At 35.7% G+C, this 19,546-nt stretch overlaps 2 protein-coding genes across 7 annotated transcripts in view; one reads left to right on the top strand and one right to left on the bottom strand.

Moving 5' to 3' along the window:
* The first annotated feature begins 63 nt into the window (after positions 1–63).
* fahd2a (fumarylacetoacetate hydrolase domain containing 2A) lies at positions 64–15,718 on the top strand. Of its 4 annotated transcripts, none has more exons than XM_081348424.1 (8): positions 64–127; positions 809–1,071; positions 2,223–2,439; positions 2,688–2,747; positions 9,886–10,048; positions 10,131–10,239; positions 11,227–11,314; positions 13,731–15,697. In XM_081348424.1, the coding sequence occupies exons 2-8, from the start codon at positions 809–811 to the stop codon at positions 13,791–13,793; spliced, it is 963 nt and encodes a 320-aa protein (XP_081204550.1). In that variant the 5' UTR covers positions 64–127; the 3' UTR covers positions 13,794–15,697. The 4 variants fall into 4 exon arrangements, with proteins under 4 accessions (XP_081204550.1, XP_081204552.1, XP_081204553.1 ...); XM_081348426.1 differs by having other exon boundaries at positions 73–127; positions 870–1,071; positions 13,731–14,247; XM_081348427.1 differs by having other exon boundaries at positions 94–291; positions 870–1,071; positions 13,731–15,718.
* Positions 15,719–15,793: 75 nt separating this feature from the next.
* Positions 15,794–19,546, bottom strand: part of gpat2 (glycerol-3-phosphate acyltransferase 2, mitochondrial) — a 50,550-nt gene continuing 46,797 nt past the window's right edge. For 2 of the 3 annotated variants that reach the window (XM_081348422.1, XM_081348423.1), the window contains exons 19-22: positions 18,710–18,830; positions 18,493–18,561; positions 16,986–17,041; positions 16,289–16,791 (exon numbers count right to left, since the gene is read on the bottom strand). In XM_081348422.1, coding sequence (XP_081204548.1) covers positions 16,666–16,791; positions 16,986–17,041; positions 18,493–18,561; positions 18,710–18,830 — 372 coding nt within the window. In that variant the 3' untranslated portion in view covers positions 16,289–16,665. Of the gene's footprint in view, positions 16,792–16,985; positions 17,042–18,492; positions 18,562–18,709; positions 18,831–19,546 lie in introns of all 3 variants that reach the window. The other variant, XM_081348421.1, reaches the window with a different exon arrangement.

Below are 19,546 nucleotides of genomic sequence, written 5' to 3'. Positions count from 1 at the left end.
GGTCATGAATCATTCTGTCCACTTTTGTGAACCGGTTCAATATATACACTGAAAAGATCCGACTCAGGAGACGATTCTTTGACGAATCCGGACATCACTAGAAGTCACATGACAGCAACGACAGAGAGTAAGCGAGCTGTACTTGTATCAAAGTACAAAGATTGTGTTATTTTAGTCGAATCACATTGAGATGGTACAGTGAGCAACACATTAAACCTGAGACAGGTCATTTTGTAATCGTTTTGCAACGTGCACGATCAAACTATCATTTTTTCTTTGCACCAAGATCAGGTAGGATCCACTGCACTGCAAAAAACTGAAAGCAGGGGAAAGCGACCTCTTATCTACACTGCCTTGCATGATATCTTATTTCTAGCGATAAATAGGTTGTCTTAAGCAATGCGTAATCTGACGATTGCTGAATATTGTTACATAATCGAAAAACCTGCTTTGATGTCTTTATCTTAAATAACTCTGCTTTCTGGTGCACCTGGGAAACTCGTAACTTACCTCCGAGTCGGGCATTCAAGTCAGAAACATAACAAGAGCCTAACAAACAAAGAAAATAATTATATTGTAAACAATAAACGAAATAGATTCGTCAAAGTTGGTCCAAATTTAAATTTGACCCCTTAAAACAGTATATATATATATATATATATATATATATATATATATATATATATATATGATTCCATTTGAAGGGCTTATTCTGTCATCCTGCATTTTTTTTCCATGCTTGTCCACTTCTCTCTTTCACTGCTGTATGTCCTTTCTTCTATCCGTCTCTCTTTTCCTGTTTTAATAGATGAGAATTCTGGGTATCTCTCAGCTCAGTTTGAGGAGACTCAATGCCGTATTTTCTGCAGGCACCATCAGAGGCACCTCAAGCTCAGCCGCTATGAGACTCGTCCAGTTCTGCCACAAAGGCGGCGAGGAGAGCGTCAGAGTCGGGGTGGAGCAGGCAGAAGGTCAGGGGGTCATTGATCTGAAAGCTTTCGACCCCTCCATGCCTTCCACTATGAGAGAGTTTCTAGAAATGGGGCAAAAGGGAATGGACTGTGCTAAGAGGTATAAACTACAGGAACTCAACAAAGAGAGCACAACATTTACACTCACCTGCCACATAATAGAATGGTCATTTTGTCCGGATCTGTTGATTTTTTTTATTTTTAAATAACATTAAAAATGCAATTTATACATACAATGACTCCAATGCACCTCTTCTATGATTTTTAATTGTATTTTTCTGTATTTTTGGGACATAAAAAAATGAAAATAATGTCACAGAGAGGACTCCTTAAAGGGATAGTTCACCAAAAATTTTAATTTAGCCCATGATTTACTCACCCTGAAGTCATCCTAGGTGTATAAGACTAATACTGTATTTCAGACTAATACAATCAGAGTTATATTAAAAATGTCTTGGCTATTGCAAGCTTTATAATGGCAGTGAATGGCTGTATGTCTTTGGATGTCCATCAAAGCCCATCTATTCATGATAAAAGTGCTCCACACAGTTAGTAAAGGCCTTCTGAAGTGAAGCGGTGCATTCGTGTCAGAAAAATATCCATATTTAAAACTATATCGACTAAAATAATTATGCCAAAAGAGAACTTGACACGCAACTTAATGATGGCAGTTGACGCCTCTCGCTGTTCAAACAGGACTTAGCAACCGCGTGCGTCTTTACGTTGTCCGTCAAGTAAAATAATTGAAAGTGGGGGGGAAATCACATTATGAAATAATGGCCACAATTTTTGGCACCTCTAGAATATTCCCATTAATATTTACCTTTTTTTAGCACACCAGGGTGACTAGGAACATGAAATTGTCCAGCTATGACTTCTTGTTTCACAGGAGTTTAAATATAAGGAAACACAAAGGCCAAATCCCCTTAATCATCCATCACAATGAGTAAAGCCAAAGAATATAGTTCTGATGTGCATCAAAAGATTGTTGAGCATCACTAAATAGAAAGTGGCTGTAAGACAATAGCTAAAGAATTGAAAATCCCCGTTTTGACCATCAGGGCAATAATTAAGAAGTTCCAATCAACTAAAGATGTTACGAATCTGCCTGGAAGAGGACGTGTGTCTATATTGTCTTAATTGTGTTTAAGACTAAAGGTCTATTAACATGATTTGTTAATTATTAAGGCATTCAAGAGCTGATAAATATGTGGAGCGTGTCATGTCTTTATTTTACCGTGTCTCTCTCAGGGCTTTGTCCAGCGGTCAGCATGTGGTGTCGCGGTCAGATATCAGGCTGCTCTCCCCCGTGACCGGCCCAGAGAAGGTGGTGTGTGTTGGTATGAATTATAAGGACCACTGCCTAGAGCAAAACGCCCCGATTCCTAAAGAGCCCATCATATTCAGCAAGTTCCCCTCCACCATCACTGGCCCTTATGATGACATCATTCTACCGGAGGAGAGTCAGGTGAGCTCAGGATTATAATTCAATTTCAAACACACACTTGGTGTCACTTTAACCCAACAATTATACTCAATATTAAAGAACGCTCTATAAGACTGACTCTTGTAATATCAGCAAATGCAGTTTTTTTTGTTTGCCGTATCCAGCATGTGAGGATTGAAGATTTTGTACATGTAGAATAATACTAGTGTTTTTACTCCGGTGTGCGAGAACGAAATCCATAGTTTCACATTGTGGCGGCTCATTCACAGGAAGTGGACTGGGAGGTGGAACTTGCCTTTGTGATTGGACGAAAAGGGAAGCATATTAAGGTAGTAAAAGATTTATATCTCCATTTGTTGACATATCTTAAAATGAAAATGTTCTGTTAATTGATTGATCAGATTTACTATATTAAACATTACAGGTATAATTTCAGCAGCTCTTGTGAGACGCAATCTCCTTTAGTTTTGACAAATGCTAAATGTGAACAGTCAAAATATGCAATATAACACATTTAACCCTATAAAATCGACTATATCATAATTGATACAAATTTCTAAGGCCTCTAATTTTCAACCTAAAAAACTTTGCTGATTAATAGTTCATATTTTTAGCAAGTCAAAGGCTTTTTAGGATCATTCTAAAAGGTTGTAGGACATGTGTCTTTTAGTTGTTAAAAGCTGGAAAATCGATTTGGTAACACTTTACGGTAAGGGTACATGAATTACCATGAATTCATGTATAAATTCATGCATGAATTATGCATTCATTCATGCATTAATATCTCATGAATCATCAGGAACTAACACGAGTTCAACGTTTTCATTCATGACTTCATGGATGAACAACACCTTAATTAAAGGAGGATTCAAATAAGAGGAGTACATCATCATGAATTATGATTTATTATGCATGATCATGATGTTTATTATCACATTGTTCATCGGTGTTTCAAAGGACCTAGTCAACACTTTAGTTGAGGGGCCACACACATGATGAAGTCATTGATAGATAATGCTTAGTTAATGATGACTACTGTATTGGACAGGCCCCAAAATAGACCAATCACAGCACATAACATACGAATTCTGTTGACATTCAAATACAGTAGTCATCATTAACTAAGCATTATCTATCAATGACTTCATCATGTGTGTGGCCCCTCAACTAAAGTGTTGACTAGGTCCTTTGTTCACAGTTATGCCACCATTAATATCACATTGTTCATCAGTGTTTCAAAGAAAACATCATGATCATGCGTAATAAATCATAATTCATGGTAATGTACTCCTCTTAGTTAATGTTTTAATTAAGGTGTTGTTCATCCATGAAGTCATGAATGAAAAACGTTGAACTCGTGTAAGTTCCTGATGATTCATGAGATATTAATGCATGAATGATTGAATTTATAATTCATGTACCCTTACCGTAAAGTGTTACCACAGAGGTTTATAAAAATAAATGTAAGAATGTTTTAATATTGTTAGTAATATTTCAAAATGAACACTTCCTGAAGTGAAATTAGTTTTTACTTGATTAATCCAAGCATATTTTCTTTGAAAAATCATGTTAAAATGTGAGTATCATATACAATACATCAGGCTTTTGAGGAATGTTTATTTGTACATCTCTTAATCATCATTGTCGTTTCCCCTTCAATAAAAACTACATAAAACTTAAGACATTATTGGGAGATACAGAGTGACAACTTATATTATATGCATTTTATGTAGTCTGCAATATGGTTATAAAGATCTCATTGATTTACATTACAAGCGCTTAGAATTTCACTGTAGTCTTTGGCAATATAAATAACATTGGTTTCAAATTGCAAATTTTTTGCTTAGTTTGGTCCTCTGTATAATTCAGAGATGTTTTTTTTTTCTCATTGAGTATGTATGGAAGCTTGTTTCCGCCACTGAATAGAACATTTTAAAAGATAATTGCGACTTTTTATCTCACAATTGCGAGTTTACATATATAAAGTCAGAATTGCGTGAAATAAAGTCGCAATTGCGTGTTTTAAAGTCAGAATTGCGAGATATAAAGTCAGAATTGCGTGAAATAAAGTCGCAAATGCGTCTTATAAATTCAAAATTCTTGCGACTTTATATCACGCAATTCTGACTTTATGATCTCAGAATTCTGACTTTATATCTCAGAATTCTGACTTTATAACACATAATTGCGAGTTTATATCTCGCAATTCTGACATCTTTTCTCAGAATTGTGAGATATAAAGTCCAATTCTAAGGGGGGAAAAAAGATGGACTTTTTTTTTTTACCTTAAAGGGACAATAAGTAACTTTTTAGGTATTTTATTATCTAAAATCAATATTTTTATTCATAAATATGTCCTCAATGGTGTCCAAATACCTCTGCCAATGATCTGACTTATCCTCGTAAACGAAGAATTTATTATCTTTATATACGGGACTCATAAATTTTGGGGCATCTCGCCCGGGGGGCGGGGTTACGTCCTGCGTCACATCTCTAATGCGGGTTCTCGTCGACCAGGGTCAGCGCGCACACAGGCAGGCACAGAACTAGCTAGCGAACCTAGGTCTTAAATCTAATAAGTTATGTTTTTTACAACACGTTTTTTGATGGAAAAGTGATGTTTAATTTCCATAGTCTTTGTTTTGAACGAAAGCGAAATCAGGAATCGCGGTCTTTCAGTTTGTTTATCGTTGCCTAGCTACCAAGGGTTGTACAAGATGTTTTTTTTGTTTTTTTTTTGCATTACAATATAAATCAATACAATGGAAATAACACAAAACAATGAACATGAACATGTGGGGATACAGAGAAAATGAAAGTAAATAATAACAGTAAATAAAATACAATTACAATTTACATAAAACTTGTTCTATAATACAGGATGTTTTCAAAGCTTTTTTATTGGAGGGGATTTTCTGAAGTGAAGACAATAATAACTAAATCATAAGCAAAAATTTTGCAACTAGGTTTGAATTTAAGGTATCTTGCTTTGTGGATGTGGTATTTTCCCATCATACAGAACAAGTTTAATATATCATCTAGCTTTTTATTTTCAGAGACATCAGAGTGAAAAATAACCTTACTGACAGAAATATTACATAACTGATGAAATGCAAGAAATATGGAAGCTGAAATTTGAAGCCAAAATTGTTTAGTATAAGAACATAAGTAAAATAAGTGTAAAATAGATTCTTCCTCCTCTTGGCAAAAAGAGCATAGTGGGGAAATATTACTGTAAAATTTACTTAGATATTTATTACAAGGGTATTAACGGTGAATATTTTTAAAATGGATTTCTTCTATTTTATTATGAAACAAAAATTTGTTTGGCACTGTCCATACCTTATGAAAAGTGATATTTGGGAAAAGCGCTAACCATTTCTGTTGTACAAGATGTGCTGTAGCCTTAATTACAATGGCCAAGTCTCGTTTCATATTAACAGATGAATAGGCTTCGGCTTCGCTCAGTTTATTAAATACATCCAACCTGAAATGTCTCTTACAAACTATGATGGGACAATGAATCAATACACTGACATGGCAATGCTAGACAGATAGTCTACTTTGTTTGCACAGTCCTACCGTGATTTTCAGGTTGGATGTATTTAATAAACTGAGCGAAGCCTATTCATCTGTTAATATGAAACGCGACTTGGCCATTGTAAATAATTAAGGCTACAGCACATCTTGTACAACCCTTGGTAGCTAGGCAACGATAAACAAACTGAAAGACCGCAATTCCTGATTTCGCTTTCGTTCACTAAACAAAGACTATGGAAATTAAACATCACTTTTCCATCAAAAAACGTGTTGTAAAAAACATAACTTATTAGATTTATGACCTAGGTTCGCTAGCTAGTTCTGTGCCTGCCTGTGTGCGCGCTGACCCTGGTCGACGAGAACCCGCATGAGAGAAGTGACGCAGAACGTAACCCCGCCCCCCGGGCGAGATGCCCCAAAATTTATGAATCCCCTTTAGGGACTAGGGACGGGTAGATCCACGGAGGCTTCCATGTAGTTCCGCCATCTTGAAAAACTATAATAGCAGAGAGGGACAAAAAGTACTAGGCCAACGCGTTTTCGTTCAGAGCCCGCGTCAAGTGACTGAAGCAGAAACGGAGCAGAGCAGTGAGAGGCGCTTTTGTCACTGCCCCGGCAAGTTTAAAAGGCTGCACTGCACGGTTAAAGGTGCTGTATGTAGGATCCAGCGGCCTCTAGCGGTGATGTTTCAGATTGCAACAACAGTGCTCGTGCGCGTGCTCAAACTCAAGAGCGCGAACTCACTACCGGCGGCCACACTTTTCAACACAACGGAGAAAGCATCACACAACATGCTGGAAACTCATGTAAACTCCCACTGCAACATTACCATAATAGGCTACTTTTATCAGCTTGACGTAGAACTAATGCTCCATGCTCGTACCATGATAACGTTACATTGACTGTATTTTGCCGACATGTGGTGTTATCTAGCATTATTTTACTAACTATTTGTGTATCTTTCACAATCAGCAATGTCAATATAAGGTCAATGAATGAAAACGAAAACGGTTAGTCAACTAGACTGGACAATTTCAGTGTAACAATAAGACAGTAAGTAATATTACTGTACTGAACATGTCTGGAAATGTGTATTATAAACAATATGATAGTAGTGGGATGAGTGACGTTAGACAGTAGATCTAGAACATAAAATAAAAGTTACATCCTAAAGCACCTGCTTTTTGTTATCATGGAACAGTCTTTTGTATTCATTTCATGTCTTATGTATGTTATATTTTACCTTGCTATTTCAAAACGGAGGTCTCTCATCAATTCAAACGCTCTGCCGATGTTGATCCGTGTTTTCGTCCTGAGTCGATCCGATTGACGTTTGGCCTGACGAGCTTCAGCAGATATATATATATATATATATATATATATATATATATATATATATATATATATATATATATATTTTTTTTTTGGAGTTTGTGTTGTGCTGGAGGCAGGTCGTTTTTTGGTGTTATCAGACTCCATGTCGTTAGCTGCAGTGCAGTTGCAATAGACTGTAGGCTCGGGAGCGCGCATGCACGTCACATCCGGTGGATTTCGCAGAAAATCCGACCCGGAGACTTCACATAAAAATAGGAATACTGGCCTTCAGAGGTAATAGCAAAACACGAAAAGTGGATCAATGTAATGTGTGACAACCCCTTCACAGACGGGCAATAAAAAAAGGATTCATTTTATAAAAAAAGTTACATACAGCACCTTTAAGTCACAGGATAACGAGTCCTCTTAGTCGAAAAACTCCACAATAAGACCGTAAAGGGAAACGTGATCGGAGATTACAAAAACAAGGGTTATTAGCTATAATGTCGGGATAGCTAATGCAGGAGAAAGCTTTCAAAAGAGACGCTGAAGTTGCCTGCTTTCTTCTCGACAGGTAAGTCAATGTTAAGGTCTTAATTACAGGCTTTTTATTTTTTTTATTAGCCTATATAGACCAGCGTTTCCCAGCGGGAAACTGTGTAAAAAAAACAAATCTTTACCATCAATCTCGGATCGTCGGAAGTCTCTAATAACAACAAATAATGCGCACAAATTTATAATACAAATGCAAATCATAAGTTTTTGGCGTTGAATTGCGGAGGTTGCGCTTGCATGTGATTTTATTCCCGTGCCTCATTCCCAGTGCGTCCACATAAAGCTGCCTATTTTTCATTGATGCGCTTATAGTCAAATACACACGAATTGTCACAACGTCCGTCTTGTCGCGTATTCACATCGGTTGTGCTGTTGTCAACGCAACGCGTGCGATTAATATTTTTCAATTTAACACGTTAAAAATATTTAACGCAATTAAAGCAGCATTTTTTTCTGTCATCCTTTGGCTAGCGTTACATTATATAATCACGTTCGTCTTCATGCAAATGCTTCTAACCATGAAAGCGAGAAAATACAAAAGAGAATGCGCTGTCCTGTGATGCTGACACGACGCGCGCCAGACTCGACTTCTCTTTCGCGCTTTCGCTTTGAGTATCCTCATGAGAGCAGTCTTAAATTAGTTAAATAAAGTCTTAAATGAACGTTAAGAGTTGTGAGAAAATGGGACGCTTGTGGGATCCACATGTGACAGTGCAGCAGTGACATCAGAATCAAATAACACTTCATTCATAAAAAGATGCCATTAAACAATTATTTGAAATATACTGTCTTTATGATGTTTCTACATTAATTTGGAGATTTACTGTGAAATTATTAGGCTACATAAAATATAGTAAAAACAAGCTATCTTGTGCAATTATAACAAAATTATATATTATATAAAATTAAAAATGTTTAATTCATTCATTCATTTGTAACATGCATGAATGAAGAAAAAAAAAAGGAACAGGAAGAAGAAAATCTTATGGTAGCCTACCTGTCATTTATTTGTGCACATCAAAAATAATTAAAAAAAAAAAAAAAAACAGCACATTTCAAAGTATAGTATCAAAGTAGTATCGTGACAACACTAGTGTAGGGTGCCACACATTTTTTTTAAAATTTCAAAGGGTGCCTTGACTGAAAAAAGGTTGGGAAACACTGATATAGACAGTAGAACATGGTTAAAAGTTAAACAGGCTCTTTGATGAATAGCAGCTATTGAGTAAAGTAGAGATGGTCCTATAAACAAGGTTGTAAGTTTTGTTTGTTCAAAACTGTAACATTCGTTTGTTCGTTGTGTCAAGTTGTAGTTTGTTTGAAATAACAAACCAGTTCACCAGAAGGAAAACTCGACGAGGTGCTATTAGAAGACATCCTGTCAAAGCTTTTTGGTACATATCGCTTACCGTAGATGCAACGCGCATTTGAAAACGCGAGGCGCTGGAGAGCAAAATTAGTTTGATTGCAAAATACAAATTCACCACTAGATGGGAGTAATTCTTACTTACTGCCCCTTTAAAATAGTTTACATCTCACAATTCTGACTTTATAACACGCAATTGCGACTTTATATCATGCAATTCTGACTTTATATCTCCCAATTGCGTGATATAAAGTCGCAATTGCGAGAAAAAAAGTCTGAATTCTGACTTTATAAGACGCAATTGTGACTTTATTTCACGCAATTCTGACTTTTATATCTCGCAATTCTGAGAAATAAAGTCAGAATTGCGAGATGTAAACTCGCAATTGTGAGATAAAGTCGCAATTATCTTTTTTTTTTTTTGTGGCGGAAACAAGCTTCCATATATTATCCTATATACTAGCCTGATCAAAAGAAAAAGAAACACAAAACATATTTGCAAACTTTTTTTTTTGTCTTTCATTAAATATCTTAGATATTTTTATTAGTTATACCTATTATTTCATACAGTATGCCAGGCTTACATGATTAAGTGTACCTCCTAGCAGCAGGACAATCTTATGCCATTCCTGTTGGAATTTCAACAAATGTCCCAACCTAATCGATGTCAAATAAATGTGTCTCTGTCTCAGGAAGAGGAGGCTCTTTCCTATGTTGCAGGTTTCACTGTAGCGAATGATGTGAGTGCTCGTGATTGGCAGATGAAGCGCAATGGAAAGCAGTGGCTGCTGGGAAAAACATTTGACACGTTTTGTCCACTCGGGCCAGCGCTGGTTACCACTGCAGCACTGAAAGGTACTTGAATATGTGAAAACAGTTAGGACATGTTATATTTGGGAGTTAATACTAGTGATATTATTTCTGCTTGTTCAAACAGATGTTCATAAGCTGGGTATCCGTTGCCTGGTGAATGGGGCCGCAGTTCAGGACAGTAACACCAGTCAGTTGATCTTTCACACCGAGAAGCTGGTGGCTTGGGTCTCACAGTAAGAAAACTCACTCTGGTTTTAAATGTTTAGTATAATATTCATTATAAAAGTCGTCATGCTCTCCAAGGTTGCGTTTATTTGATCAAAAATACAGTAAAAATATTGTGAAATATTATAATTTAAAATATAATTTATTCCTGAGATGAGTAGTAGTCATTAGTAGTCTTCAGTGTCACATGATCCTTCAGAAATCATTCTAATATGATTTGGTGCTCAAGAAACATTTCTTATTATTATCAGTTGAAAACAGTTGTGCTGCTTAATATTTTTGTGGAAACTGATTTTTTTTCTTCTTCTGGATTCTTTGATTAATAGAAAGTTCAAAAGAACAGCATTTATTTGAAATAGAAAACTTTTGTAACATTATAAATGCCTTTAATGTCACTTTTGATCAATTTAATGCATCCTTGCTGAAATAAAAGTACCGGTATATATATATATATATATATATATATATATATATATATATATATATATATATATATATATATATATATATATATATATATATATATATATATATATATATATATATATATATATATAAAAAACAGCTTTTTGTTCATGTTACTTCACACACAGTGTATTAACTAATGTTAACAAATGCAACTTTTGATTTTAATGTATTAGTAAGTGTTGAAATTAAATGAACAGATTAATAAATGCTGTTGAAGTGCAGCTCATTATTAGTTCGTTAACTAATGAAACCTGTAAAGTGTTACCATAATTTATTGTGTATAATAATGTTTTATGGGATATTCTGGTTTACATTTTACCTTTTTTGTTGCTGAGCAGTTATTTAAATGTGTATTTTATTAAAGTACATAGTCAGTAATGCTGAAAATGTTATTTTTAATGTATTAAATTACTTAATATTCAATTGTTAATATCTGCCCCCCAAAAAAACATTGTTGCAACATTTGAGAGTTTTTATAAATTTGCTTCTCAACTTGTAATTGTTTTTTTTGTTTTTGTTTTTTGCAGGTTTGTGACTCTTTGTCCTGGCGATGTGTTTTTGACGGGAACGCCTCCAGGCGTGGGGGTGTTCAGAAATCCACCTGTGTTTCTAAAGGTGAGGAAAATCAATGTATATTTCAACATTGCTGGGTTAGCGTCACAACTCACAATCACTGCACCTGGCGGGCTGTCAACACCCGTTTAGAGCCTTTCCTGAAACCTTTGTTTTGCTGCACAGATAAAGTCTAAACTCAAAACCTCTGATTCCCTTCTGTTCAAACGGTCAGAACAGTGTGACTGACGCTGACACAATGAAAACAGTTGAAACAGAACAACACAAGACCAGCTGTAATGGCCTCATTGACGTTGACGCAATGCCAGTTTTCACACAAAACCTAAGTTCAAAAACGTAAGAGGCACATTTAACAAGCACTGGCTTCAGTGTTTAGGCTTTCTAATGGCCATTGATTGGGCTGACACCAATTAAAGCTGATTTACAGAGGGAATCGCGGGACCGAACAAAACACTGCAAAGATAGGCTACAATTACTGACTTAGTGTTCTACATCTACTTGAGCTGTTCTTCATGGTTTTCCTAGTTGTCCATAGTTGAATCACACTCTTTATCAAGAAAAATTGTACATGAAGATCTATCTTTATATCATCTAATCGCATTTTATAGGTGTAGACAATTCAATGAAATATAATGAAACTAAAATAAGAAAACACAATCAGCTGAAACACACAAATGCTTTGTTTTATTCTCAATATGTAACACCAGAAGAAAATAACAGTAGTAATGCAGACTAATTTGTTTAAAAAATAAAATAAAAGGTAACTCTTTACAACAAAGGTTTCTTTTGTTAACATTAGCTAATTTTAAACTCTTTTTTTGTGCAAATTTTGAGAATTTCTATCAAATAGTAAACTAAGATGATTTTATATAGTTGTTACTGTGATGTAAGTAGTTGAATTGATTAAAGAAACACTCAACCGTTTTTTGAAATAGGGCTTATTCACCTTCTTTCCTACATTTAGATAGGTGGGCAAATGCATTTTTGTCTCAGTGCATGCATTGTTTTAGTTTGACAGGGTCGGCGCTAGCTTAGCTTAGCATAATGAATGGAATCCTTTGTTGCCAGCTAGCATGTCCTGAGTAAAAGTAATATAAAAAAATAAAAAAAAACCCACCTAATTACTTCTTGTGGCCTGCGTATTCACAATAGGTACAAATAGCGATGCAGATTAACACTAGGCGATTTCCTAGGATTTCCTATATATTACTTTTACTCAGGACATGCTAGCTGGCAACAAAGGATTCCATTCATTATGCTAAGCTAAGCTAGCGCCGACCCTTTCAAACTTAAAAAATGCATGCACTGAGACAAAAATGCATTTGCCCACCTATCTAAATGCAGGAAAGAAGGTGAATAAGCCCTATTTCAAAAAACGGTGGAGTGTTCCTTTAAAGGTGTAACTACTATCTAACTTTTGGTCTCTAGCAGTCAAAAAATAGTTTTGTGGAAGAATATTGTTTTGGTTGTGCTTCGCCTCTGCATGGATGAATATGGTTCAAGGTACAAAGTGTATACAAAGGTACAACGTGTATACAAAGTATCATTTTTTTTTTATTTTTTATTTTCACAAACAGTGAATCCCTGGATGTTTGCCATTTTAAATAACCCAAATTTTTCATTCGTCGTGACGACAAACTTTAAACTTCACGCTACTGACAACCAGAGCGGCCGGTCTAATTTTCAATTACCCACAAAATCCGTCCTGACAGCTCTAAAATAAAAATAATTATTATTGGTTTATCAGCGTGTATTTGGGTAGGACATGGTTTGTAAGATGGATTTTCTTTGAACCCTCTCATTACTTTATAAAAAAAAAAATAAAAAAAAACTTTAATAATAATAGTAATCGAATCAACACATCAAACCATCAGAACAGCAGCTGCTGCAACTCTTCCTTCGGAAACCAACCAGAATAAAAAAAACGTCTTAATCTTTCATCCATACAAACACTGTTTATCGAGCGTGCAGCATGCCGTGCCCAAGAGAAAAGCAGCCGCCACGCCACACATCATTTACACCAAATGAGCTGCTTGAGAAAATAACTAACATTAATCCTGTGTGATTAGAAATGCAATTTACACAACAGAAAAGTGTTAGTTCCTTTAGAAAACTTTTGCATTTATCTGGTACACTGGGGTTTACAAGCCCCACTGGGTAAAAGCACATCATTAGACTTGTCTGTTAACAGAAACTCTACTCTCTAAAAAATTATTATATATTTTAATGTATAACATGTATACTAAATCTGTGTCCCAGTAGATGTAATTGGTTCATTTTTCTGAATAAAAAAGCAGCCAATTTCCTATAAATTAAGTCCTCAAGTGTATAAAATGTATAATCCGTTTCCTAAGGCAGTAGATATCATTTTAAAATATTTCTATATATCATTATATTATTGTTGTATTTACTGAAGGTCGGTATATTGTAATGAAGTAACTTTAATGATCTGTTTCAGAGGGGAGATGTTGTGGAGTGTCAGATTGACGAGATCGGATCGATACGGAACACAGTCGTGTAACAGGAAGTCCTGCAACATAGATGCGAGTGCCAATACGGAATCCAATTATTTCATATTGTCAATGTAAAAAAAAAAATGATTTTTTTTTTTAGCTGAAGTAAATCAAATAAACATTATGCTCTGGGCCACTTCTTAAATAAAAAAGTTTTTAGAATGCAGCATTTTATTCTGATCATCGCCGAATCTGGCACACGTGTATTTTTCATAAAGAAGTGAATTTCATGTTAATGTCAAACTGGGGTTTTCATGAACAGGATACAGAACAGATCATTTCCAGTAGAGGGCATTACTGACCCGTGTACGTTAGCATTCTTGTCCAACTATTCTCAGCTTGAGATAGATAGGCTTGGTTCCCAGAAACAATTTTGTTTGCGTGTGTGTGTTAATTTAAACTGTCATCCGAACTAAGATGACTTTTAAATATGCAGGGTTCTTATTGAAAACCTTTAAAATGAATAAAAACCATAAAAAAGGCTTTATTGATTTTTTTGTTGTTGCAATTTTGCTAGTAATGATCAGCTTCCTCTTTATGATTGCTAAATACTAGTGATGATTCTTGAACGAATCATTCTTTATAGCTGGAAAGCAGTCGAGCCGGTTCACAGAATCGAACTGAATCTAACTATGGTTCTGGTTTGATGACGCAAGATGCACATCTATAGTAGCCGACACGCTCCTTGTGCAGCACTGCATGAACCAATGAACGTGTCCAGATGGGTTACTGAACCAAAGTACCGGTTCGAAATGAACGAATCAAAAAGAACCAAACGATCTGGTCCTGTCAGTTTTCCTAGGGTTATCCTCTGAAAGCTTTGACAGTAGAACCAGCACATTTAGTTCTTTTTGAGTTGGAAATGACTGAAAAGCTGACTTTCAACTCTGCCTGTAGGTTTGATTCATTCATTTCAACGCAGTTCTCTGGTTCAGTAACCCATCTGGATATGTTTATTGGCTCATTAGGTGCTGTTCACTCCTATTACTCATGAATGGGAGAAACTGCAATGCGTAATATGGCGGAGCTTTTCAAGTTTCGTTCTGACTTTAAAACATTTTAATAAATGTAGGAAGGAAAGTGGGATCAAGTAGGGGACTGTGTTAATCATGTGAATCCCTGAGAGCAGTGGCCAGCTGTTATTTCTCAACCCATCTTATTTCTTGTTAATTACCCAATTCTTCTGCCGTCTCCAGCTTTCCCGCTCATGTGTTATTGATAGCCCAGTGTCCGCGGGTCGATTGTCTGGATGTCTCTAGAGAGCTTGTTCAGCACTTCTACACTACGAGCAGCAGCCGTCCGTTAAGTCTTTTTGTTTCAGACGAACATGTTCAGGGCCACACACTCGTTTGTTGCTCAGTATTAAGATACACAAGAATGATGTTCCTGGGTTAATGCACATTTAGAATGGTTCTCGTGTTGCATGGACGGGTGTTTATATATGAGATTGTCAAGTGATTGGTATATATATAGAGCCAAAGTCATTTCCAGTGAGTGATAGTGCAGCGAGCCCTCAACACTGCCTGTGCCTCTGTAGCATCCATCATGATTATTACCCCGTCATTTAGCGAAAACCTGAAACTCAACAAGACCAGGATGGTTTCAAAAGATTGTAGCTGTCTTTTGAATACAGAAAACCTTGCAGGGGTGATCAAATGACAACGTTCTCTTTAATCTGACATAATAATGAAAGCAGAGAGAGGCAAATTATCTAAAAATCTCAAACAATTTCTCTATAGTTTGGCAGTTTTGATGGCTGGTTTGACTCGACTCATTTCCTCTCACCAATTACCTAAAATTTCACTAGAGCCTGTGATGTTGAACACAGCAGGTGGGGTAATAAGGAAAGGATGTGATTTTGGGATTGTTTTTTTGTTTTTTTAAATAGTTAATAAAAACATCTTATGAACAGTATGAACATGACTGAAAACTTGAACACTTCCCTCTCAGAACATGGTATATTTCTGTAATTTCATCATCATATCATATATAACATATATGAGATGTCGATTTAAAGTATTGGTCTGGGTTTTTATTTATTTATTAATAAGTGTACATAAATTCTTCATATATTAGTGTACAAGTATCAATCTATATTTTTTTACATAAGAAATTTTTAGATGGTTTTGGGTGTTTATAGTAGTGTATTGTTGTTTTATTTATAGATATTTAAAGAATTATCACTTTGATTTGTTTCACATGTCAGTAAATAATATGTATATTCTAATGATAATCTCACATTCATTTTAAAGAGAAAATGTTGTCATTTTGACACGACAGGACATGTTTTGGTCCCATGTTTCAAGATTCAGTGGAATAGTTCTTAATGGTATTCAGTGTTTGTGCTAAAGGAAGCAGAATATGCATAGGATGGGAATGTATGTGATAATTCATCCTAATGTTTTAGGTAATGTCATAAAGATAATGCAGAATGTTTGTTAATGTGAACATTCATGCAGTATATAGTGCTGTGTGGAAAAACTATAAATCAAACCATGACAGAAACACTACAAACTGGGTCAATTGTTAGAAACTTGTGTACTGAACAGAGCCCCAAGTAAACACAAGACTCAAATTAAACAATTCAATAAAACATCTTGCAATTTATCTGCTCTTTATAAACAGAGAACAATATTTAACCATCTGAATGGTGATTATCTAACCAATAACTAAACCAAATACGTGCTTTCAACAACAATGAACACAAAAAGCAACCTCAGCATCACATATACTGCAGAAATCAAGTGTGTTAGGCAATATGTATGTATAAACACACACACAAAAAAAGCATAATGAATTATTTAAACAACCCTGAAGAACTGAATAGTAAATTAAAAGCGCCAACTGTTATCATTCCCAGCTGAGACTTCTCCTAGTCTTTTACTTTTCTCTTTTAGTAATGAACTGTTTGAAAAACTGCAAGAGTTTCTCTTTGTAAGTGCATTGAGAGAAGAGTGGACTGACGTCTAGATACACATCTTCTCTCTGTCTGTCCTCAGTCAACACCTGAAGTGCAGGAACAGAGAAACGGCGTTCAGTCAGGACAGGCCAAATTAACTGTCCTTTATTACAACACCTGCTACAGTTTGTTTCACTTTACTGTTCTCAGTTTATCTGGCCTTGGGCTTTTATTTACAGCTTCTGTACTTGTGTGTGTGTGTGGGAATATACAGTAAATCAGGATGAATAGAATCACTTACCCCAAGATCAATGAACGTACGAAGCGCCATTCCGACCAAGTCAATAGATGAGCTCTCTACAGAAGATTCACACAAACACATCAAATATGCAGCGCTGGGGCATCAAATGACACAAAGACTTCGGGTCTTGAGGCATTATTTAATAATGCTGGAACACAATTTGATCTGCAGAAACTCTCATAAATCATCAAGACTCTAGTCTTCAGCAGAGTTAGATTACCCAGTTACACAGAGCAGTGATTCACAAGTCTGTTAAAGACAGCGGGATTAATAATACATTAAAGAAGCTGAAGTGAAGCTGTCAGCATCTATGTAGACGGGAACGGTTAAAGCCACTTCATTTATTCTTTATCAGTGATCCTGAAGAGGAGAGATGCTTAAATCTACTTTGACAACAGAAATGCTAAGGCCAGTTGTTTACATGCACTGATTTTCGTCAATTGGAATTAATCTCATCCAATTTTTAGATTCTGGATGTTGTTAATATGAACCATAAACTTTGTAATCCAAATCGCGATTGTGTCACCGGAGCTGCTGTGAGTATAACTGTCTTTTGATGACATATATATGAGTGTGTTCGCTTTGCTTAGTTCGTTTGGTTCAAAAAGATACCGAATCTCAAAGCACAGGGATACGTTCACAACCTGATTGGTCGGCCTTCATGACGTATTGCCTATTTTGAAACGGAAGTTAACGAACGTCGAAAACAGATCATCTAGTCTGACAGATCCTGTCAGGATTTTGCACAATAATATTTGTACACAATAATAATAATCTTTTACATTGTAATTCTTTTATTTTTAATATTTAGCATGTTTGTGTGCTGCTGCCCTGTGTAATAAGCAGTGTACGCGCGTTGTGGACCCGCCTATATGCGCATATTTCTAATGTGCCCTTTAAATAACAAAAAAATATTGCGCCATTGGCTTTAGGTCAGGTTTCAGTTGGTCAATGGTGCAATCTATTTCTGTAGCCTCAAAATAACAACGTGCTAACAATGCGCCTGAACACACCTCATTGTCAGACCAGCACGCCTATGGGCAAACAAATAGGCGAAAATGCATTTGCTATTTAAACAACGTGGCACAGGACGTGAAAATGATAACTGCGTCGGGCTGAAACTAGCAGAAAACACTTGGGTTGCGCCTGGCACCGCATTTTGCTGGGTGTATGATAGGGACCTTAGTTTTTTTTAAATATTTGTATTGAAATTACTGTCAATATATATTTAAGTATATTTATTTAAACAATTAATACATTTCATCCCTCAGAATCAGACTACACTTGTAGTGCTACATGGTTTTTATTCATGCTTATCTGTGGTGCATTAGGAGAATTAATGTCACATGTGTTTTTAACAACCTCAAAATGTGGTTGAAAAAAACATTTTAGACCATGTTTACACTTGTATGTAGTGCTGACCACTTGTTATGACCACGTGGAAACATCTAATCCTTTAGCATCATGGTGGTGAGTGTAAAATGAAAAGCATGTTTTTGTTTTTTACCATAGTGCGCTTTGTCCAGCTGAGCTCGGTTCTTCAAGTGTGTGTGTAGTTGACTCAAACAGTCCTTCTCTAAAATAAACAGTTTTTAGGTTATAAACACTCATCTGTTCACACTCAGTGTGAATAGTGACAGAGATGCTGCCAAAGAACACTTACTCATCACAAATGGCAACAGCATTGTGTGGACAGAGGTCAGAGTTTGTGTGTGTGTACTAACCTGTGATGGGTGTGGGGAGGTAATGAAGGCTTTCTAGCGCCCAGCACAGAGCTCTCAGCTGGACACTCAGTAAACTACAGAGAAAGAACAGCAGCTCTGGGCACTGAGATGGCTGACTCAACTAGAAAGCAGAGAGAGAGAAGACATCAGAAGGGTAGAGGACAGTGAGAAAACATGCAAAGGTTACTATTAATTAGGAAGCAGATGTTGTTTGGGCAGTAAAGACTTTTACATGGTTACCAAAAAATTATATTTCCAATAAATCAGTTCCCCCCCCCACCCACCCCCCACAGCACAACTGTTTTCAACATTGATAATAATAAAAAAAAATATTGAGCAACAAATCAGCATAATTAGAATGATTTCTGAAGGATCATGTGACACTGAAGACTGGAGTAATGAAGCTGAAAATTCAGCTTTGCATCAAAGGAATAAATTACATTTTAAAATATATTCAAATAGAAAATTACTTAAAAAGCTAATAATATTTCATAATAGTACTGTTTTTACTGTATTTTTGATCTTGGTGAGCATCTTTCAAAAACATACCAACCCCAAACTTCTGAATGCTGTTTTTGTTCATATGTATGTATTGTGGATGCATAAAGGCTCATTTTTTAATTATTGCATAAATGGGGGTTTTCAAAATGCAATAAAATGACAAATTATAAATATTTTTTAAATAGAAATCCATGCATGATACCATGTTGTCATGCTTGGATTTCTATAAAATAAAAGGAACACTTAATTATGATTATATTGTAAGCTCTTAATATGGATAATTTTAAAGTATCCATAATATGTATTTATTTATTGAACTTATATACACATACACAC

Source organism: Scardinius erythrophthalmus, assembly GCF_964197995.2.
Source record: "Scardinius erythrophthalmus genome assembly, chromosome: 20".
Taxonomy (NCBI): Eukaryota; Metazoa; Chordata; class Actinopteri; order Cypriniformes; family Leuciscidae; genus Scardinius; species Scardinius erythrophthalmus.
The sequence above is the reverse complement of the archived record's forward strand: the minus strand, read 5'-3'. Positions and strand labels throughout refer to the sequence as shown.

Bases quoted from the DNA above. Each gene is read 5' to 3' on its own strand.
- fahd2a (XM_081348424.1), top strand. From the start codon at position 809: ATGAGAATTCTGGGTATCTCTCAGCTCAGTTTGAGGAGACTCAATGCC. The intron at 2,440-2,687 runs GTGAGCTCAGGA...GCTCATTCACAG, and splicing joins TTCTACCGGAGGAGAGTCAG to GAAGTGGACTGGGAGGTGGA. The intron at 2,748-9,885 runs GTAGTAAAAGAT...TCTCTGTCTCAG, and splicing joins GAAAAGGGAAGCATATTAAG to GAAGAGGAGGCTCTTTCCTA.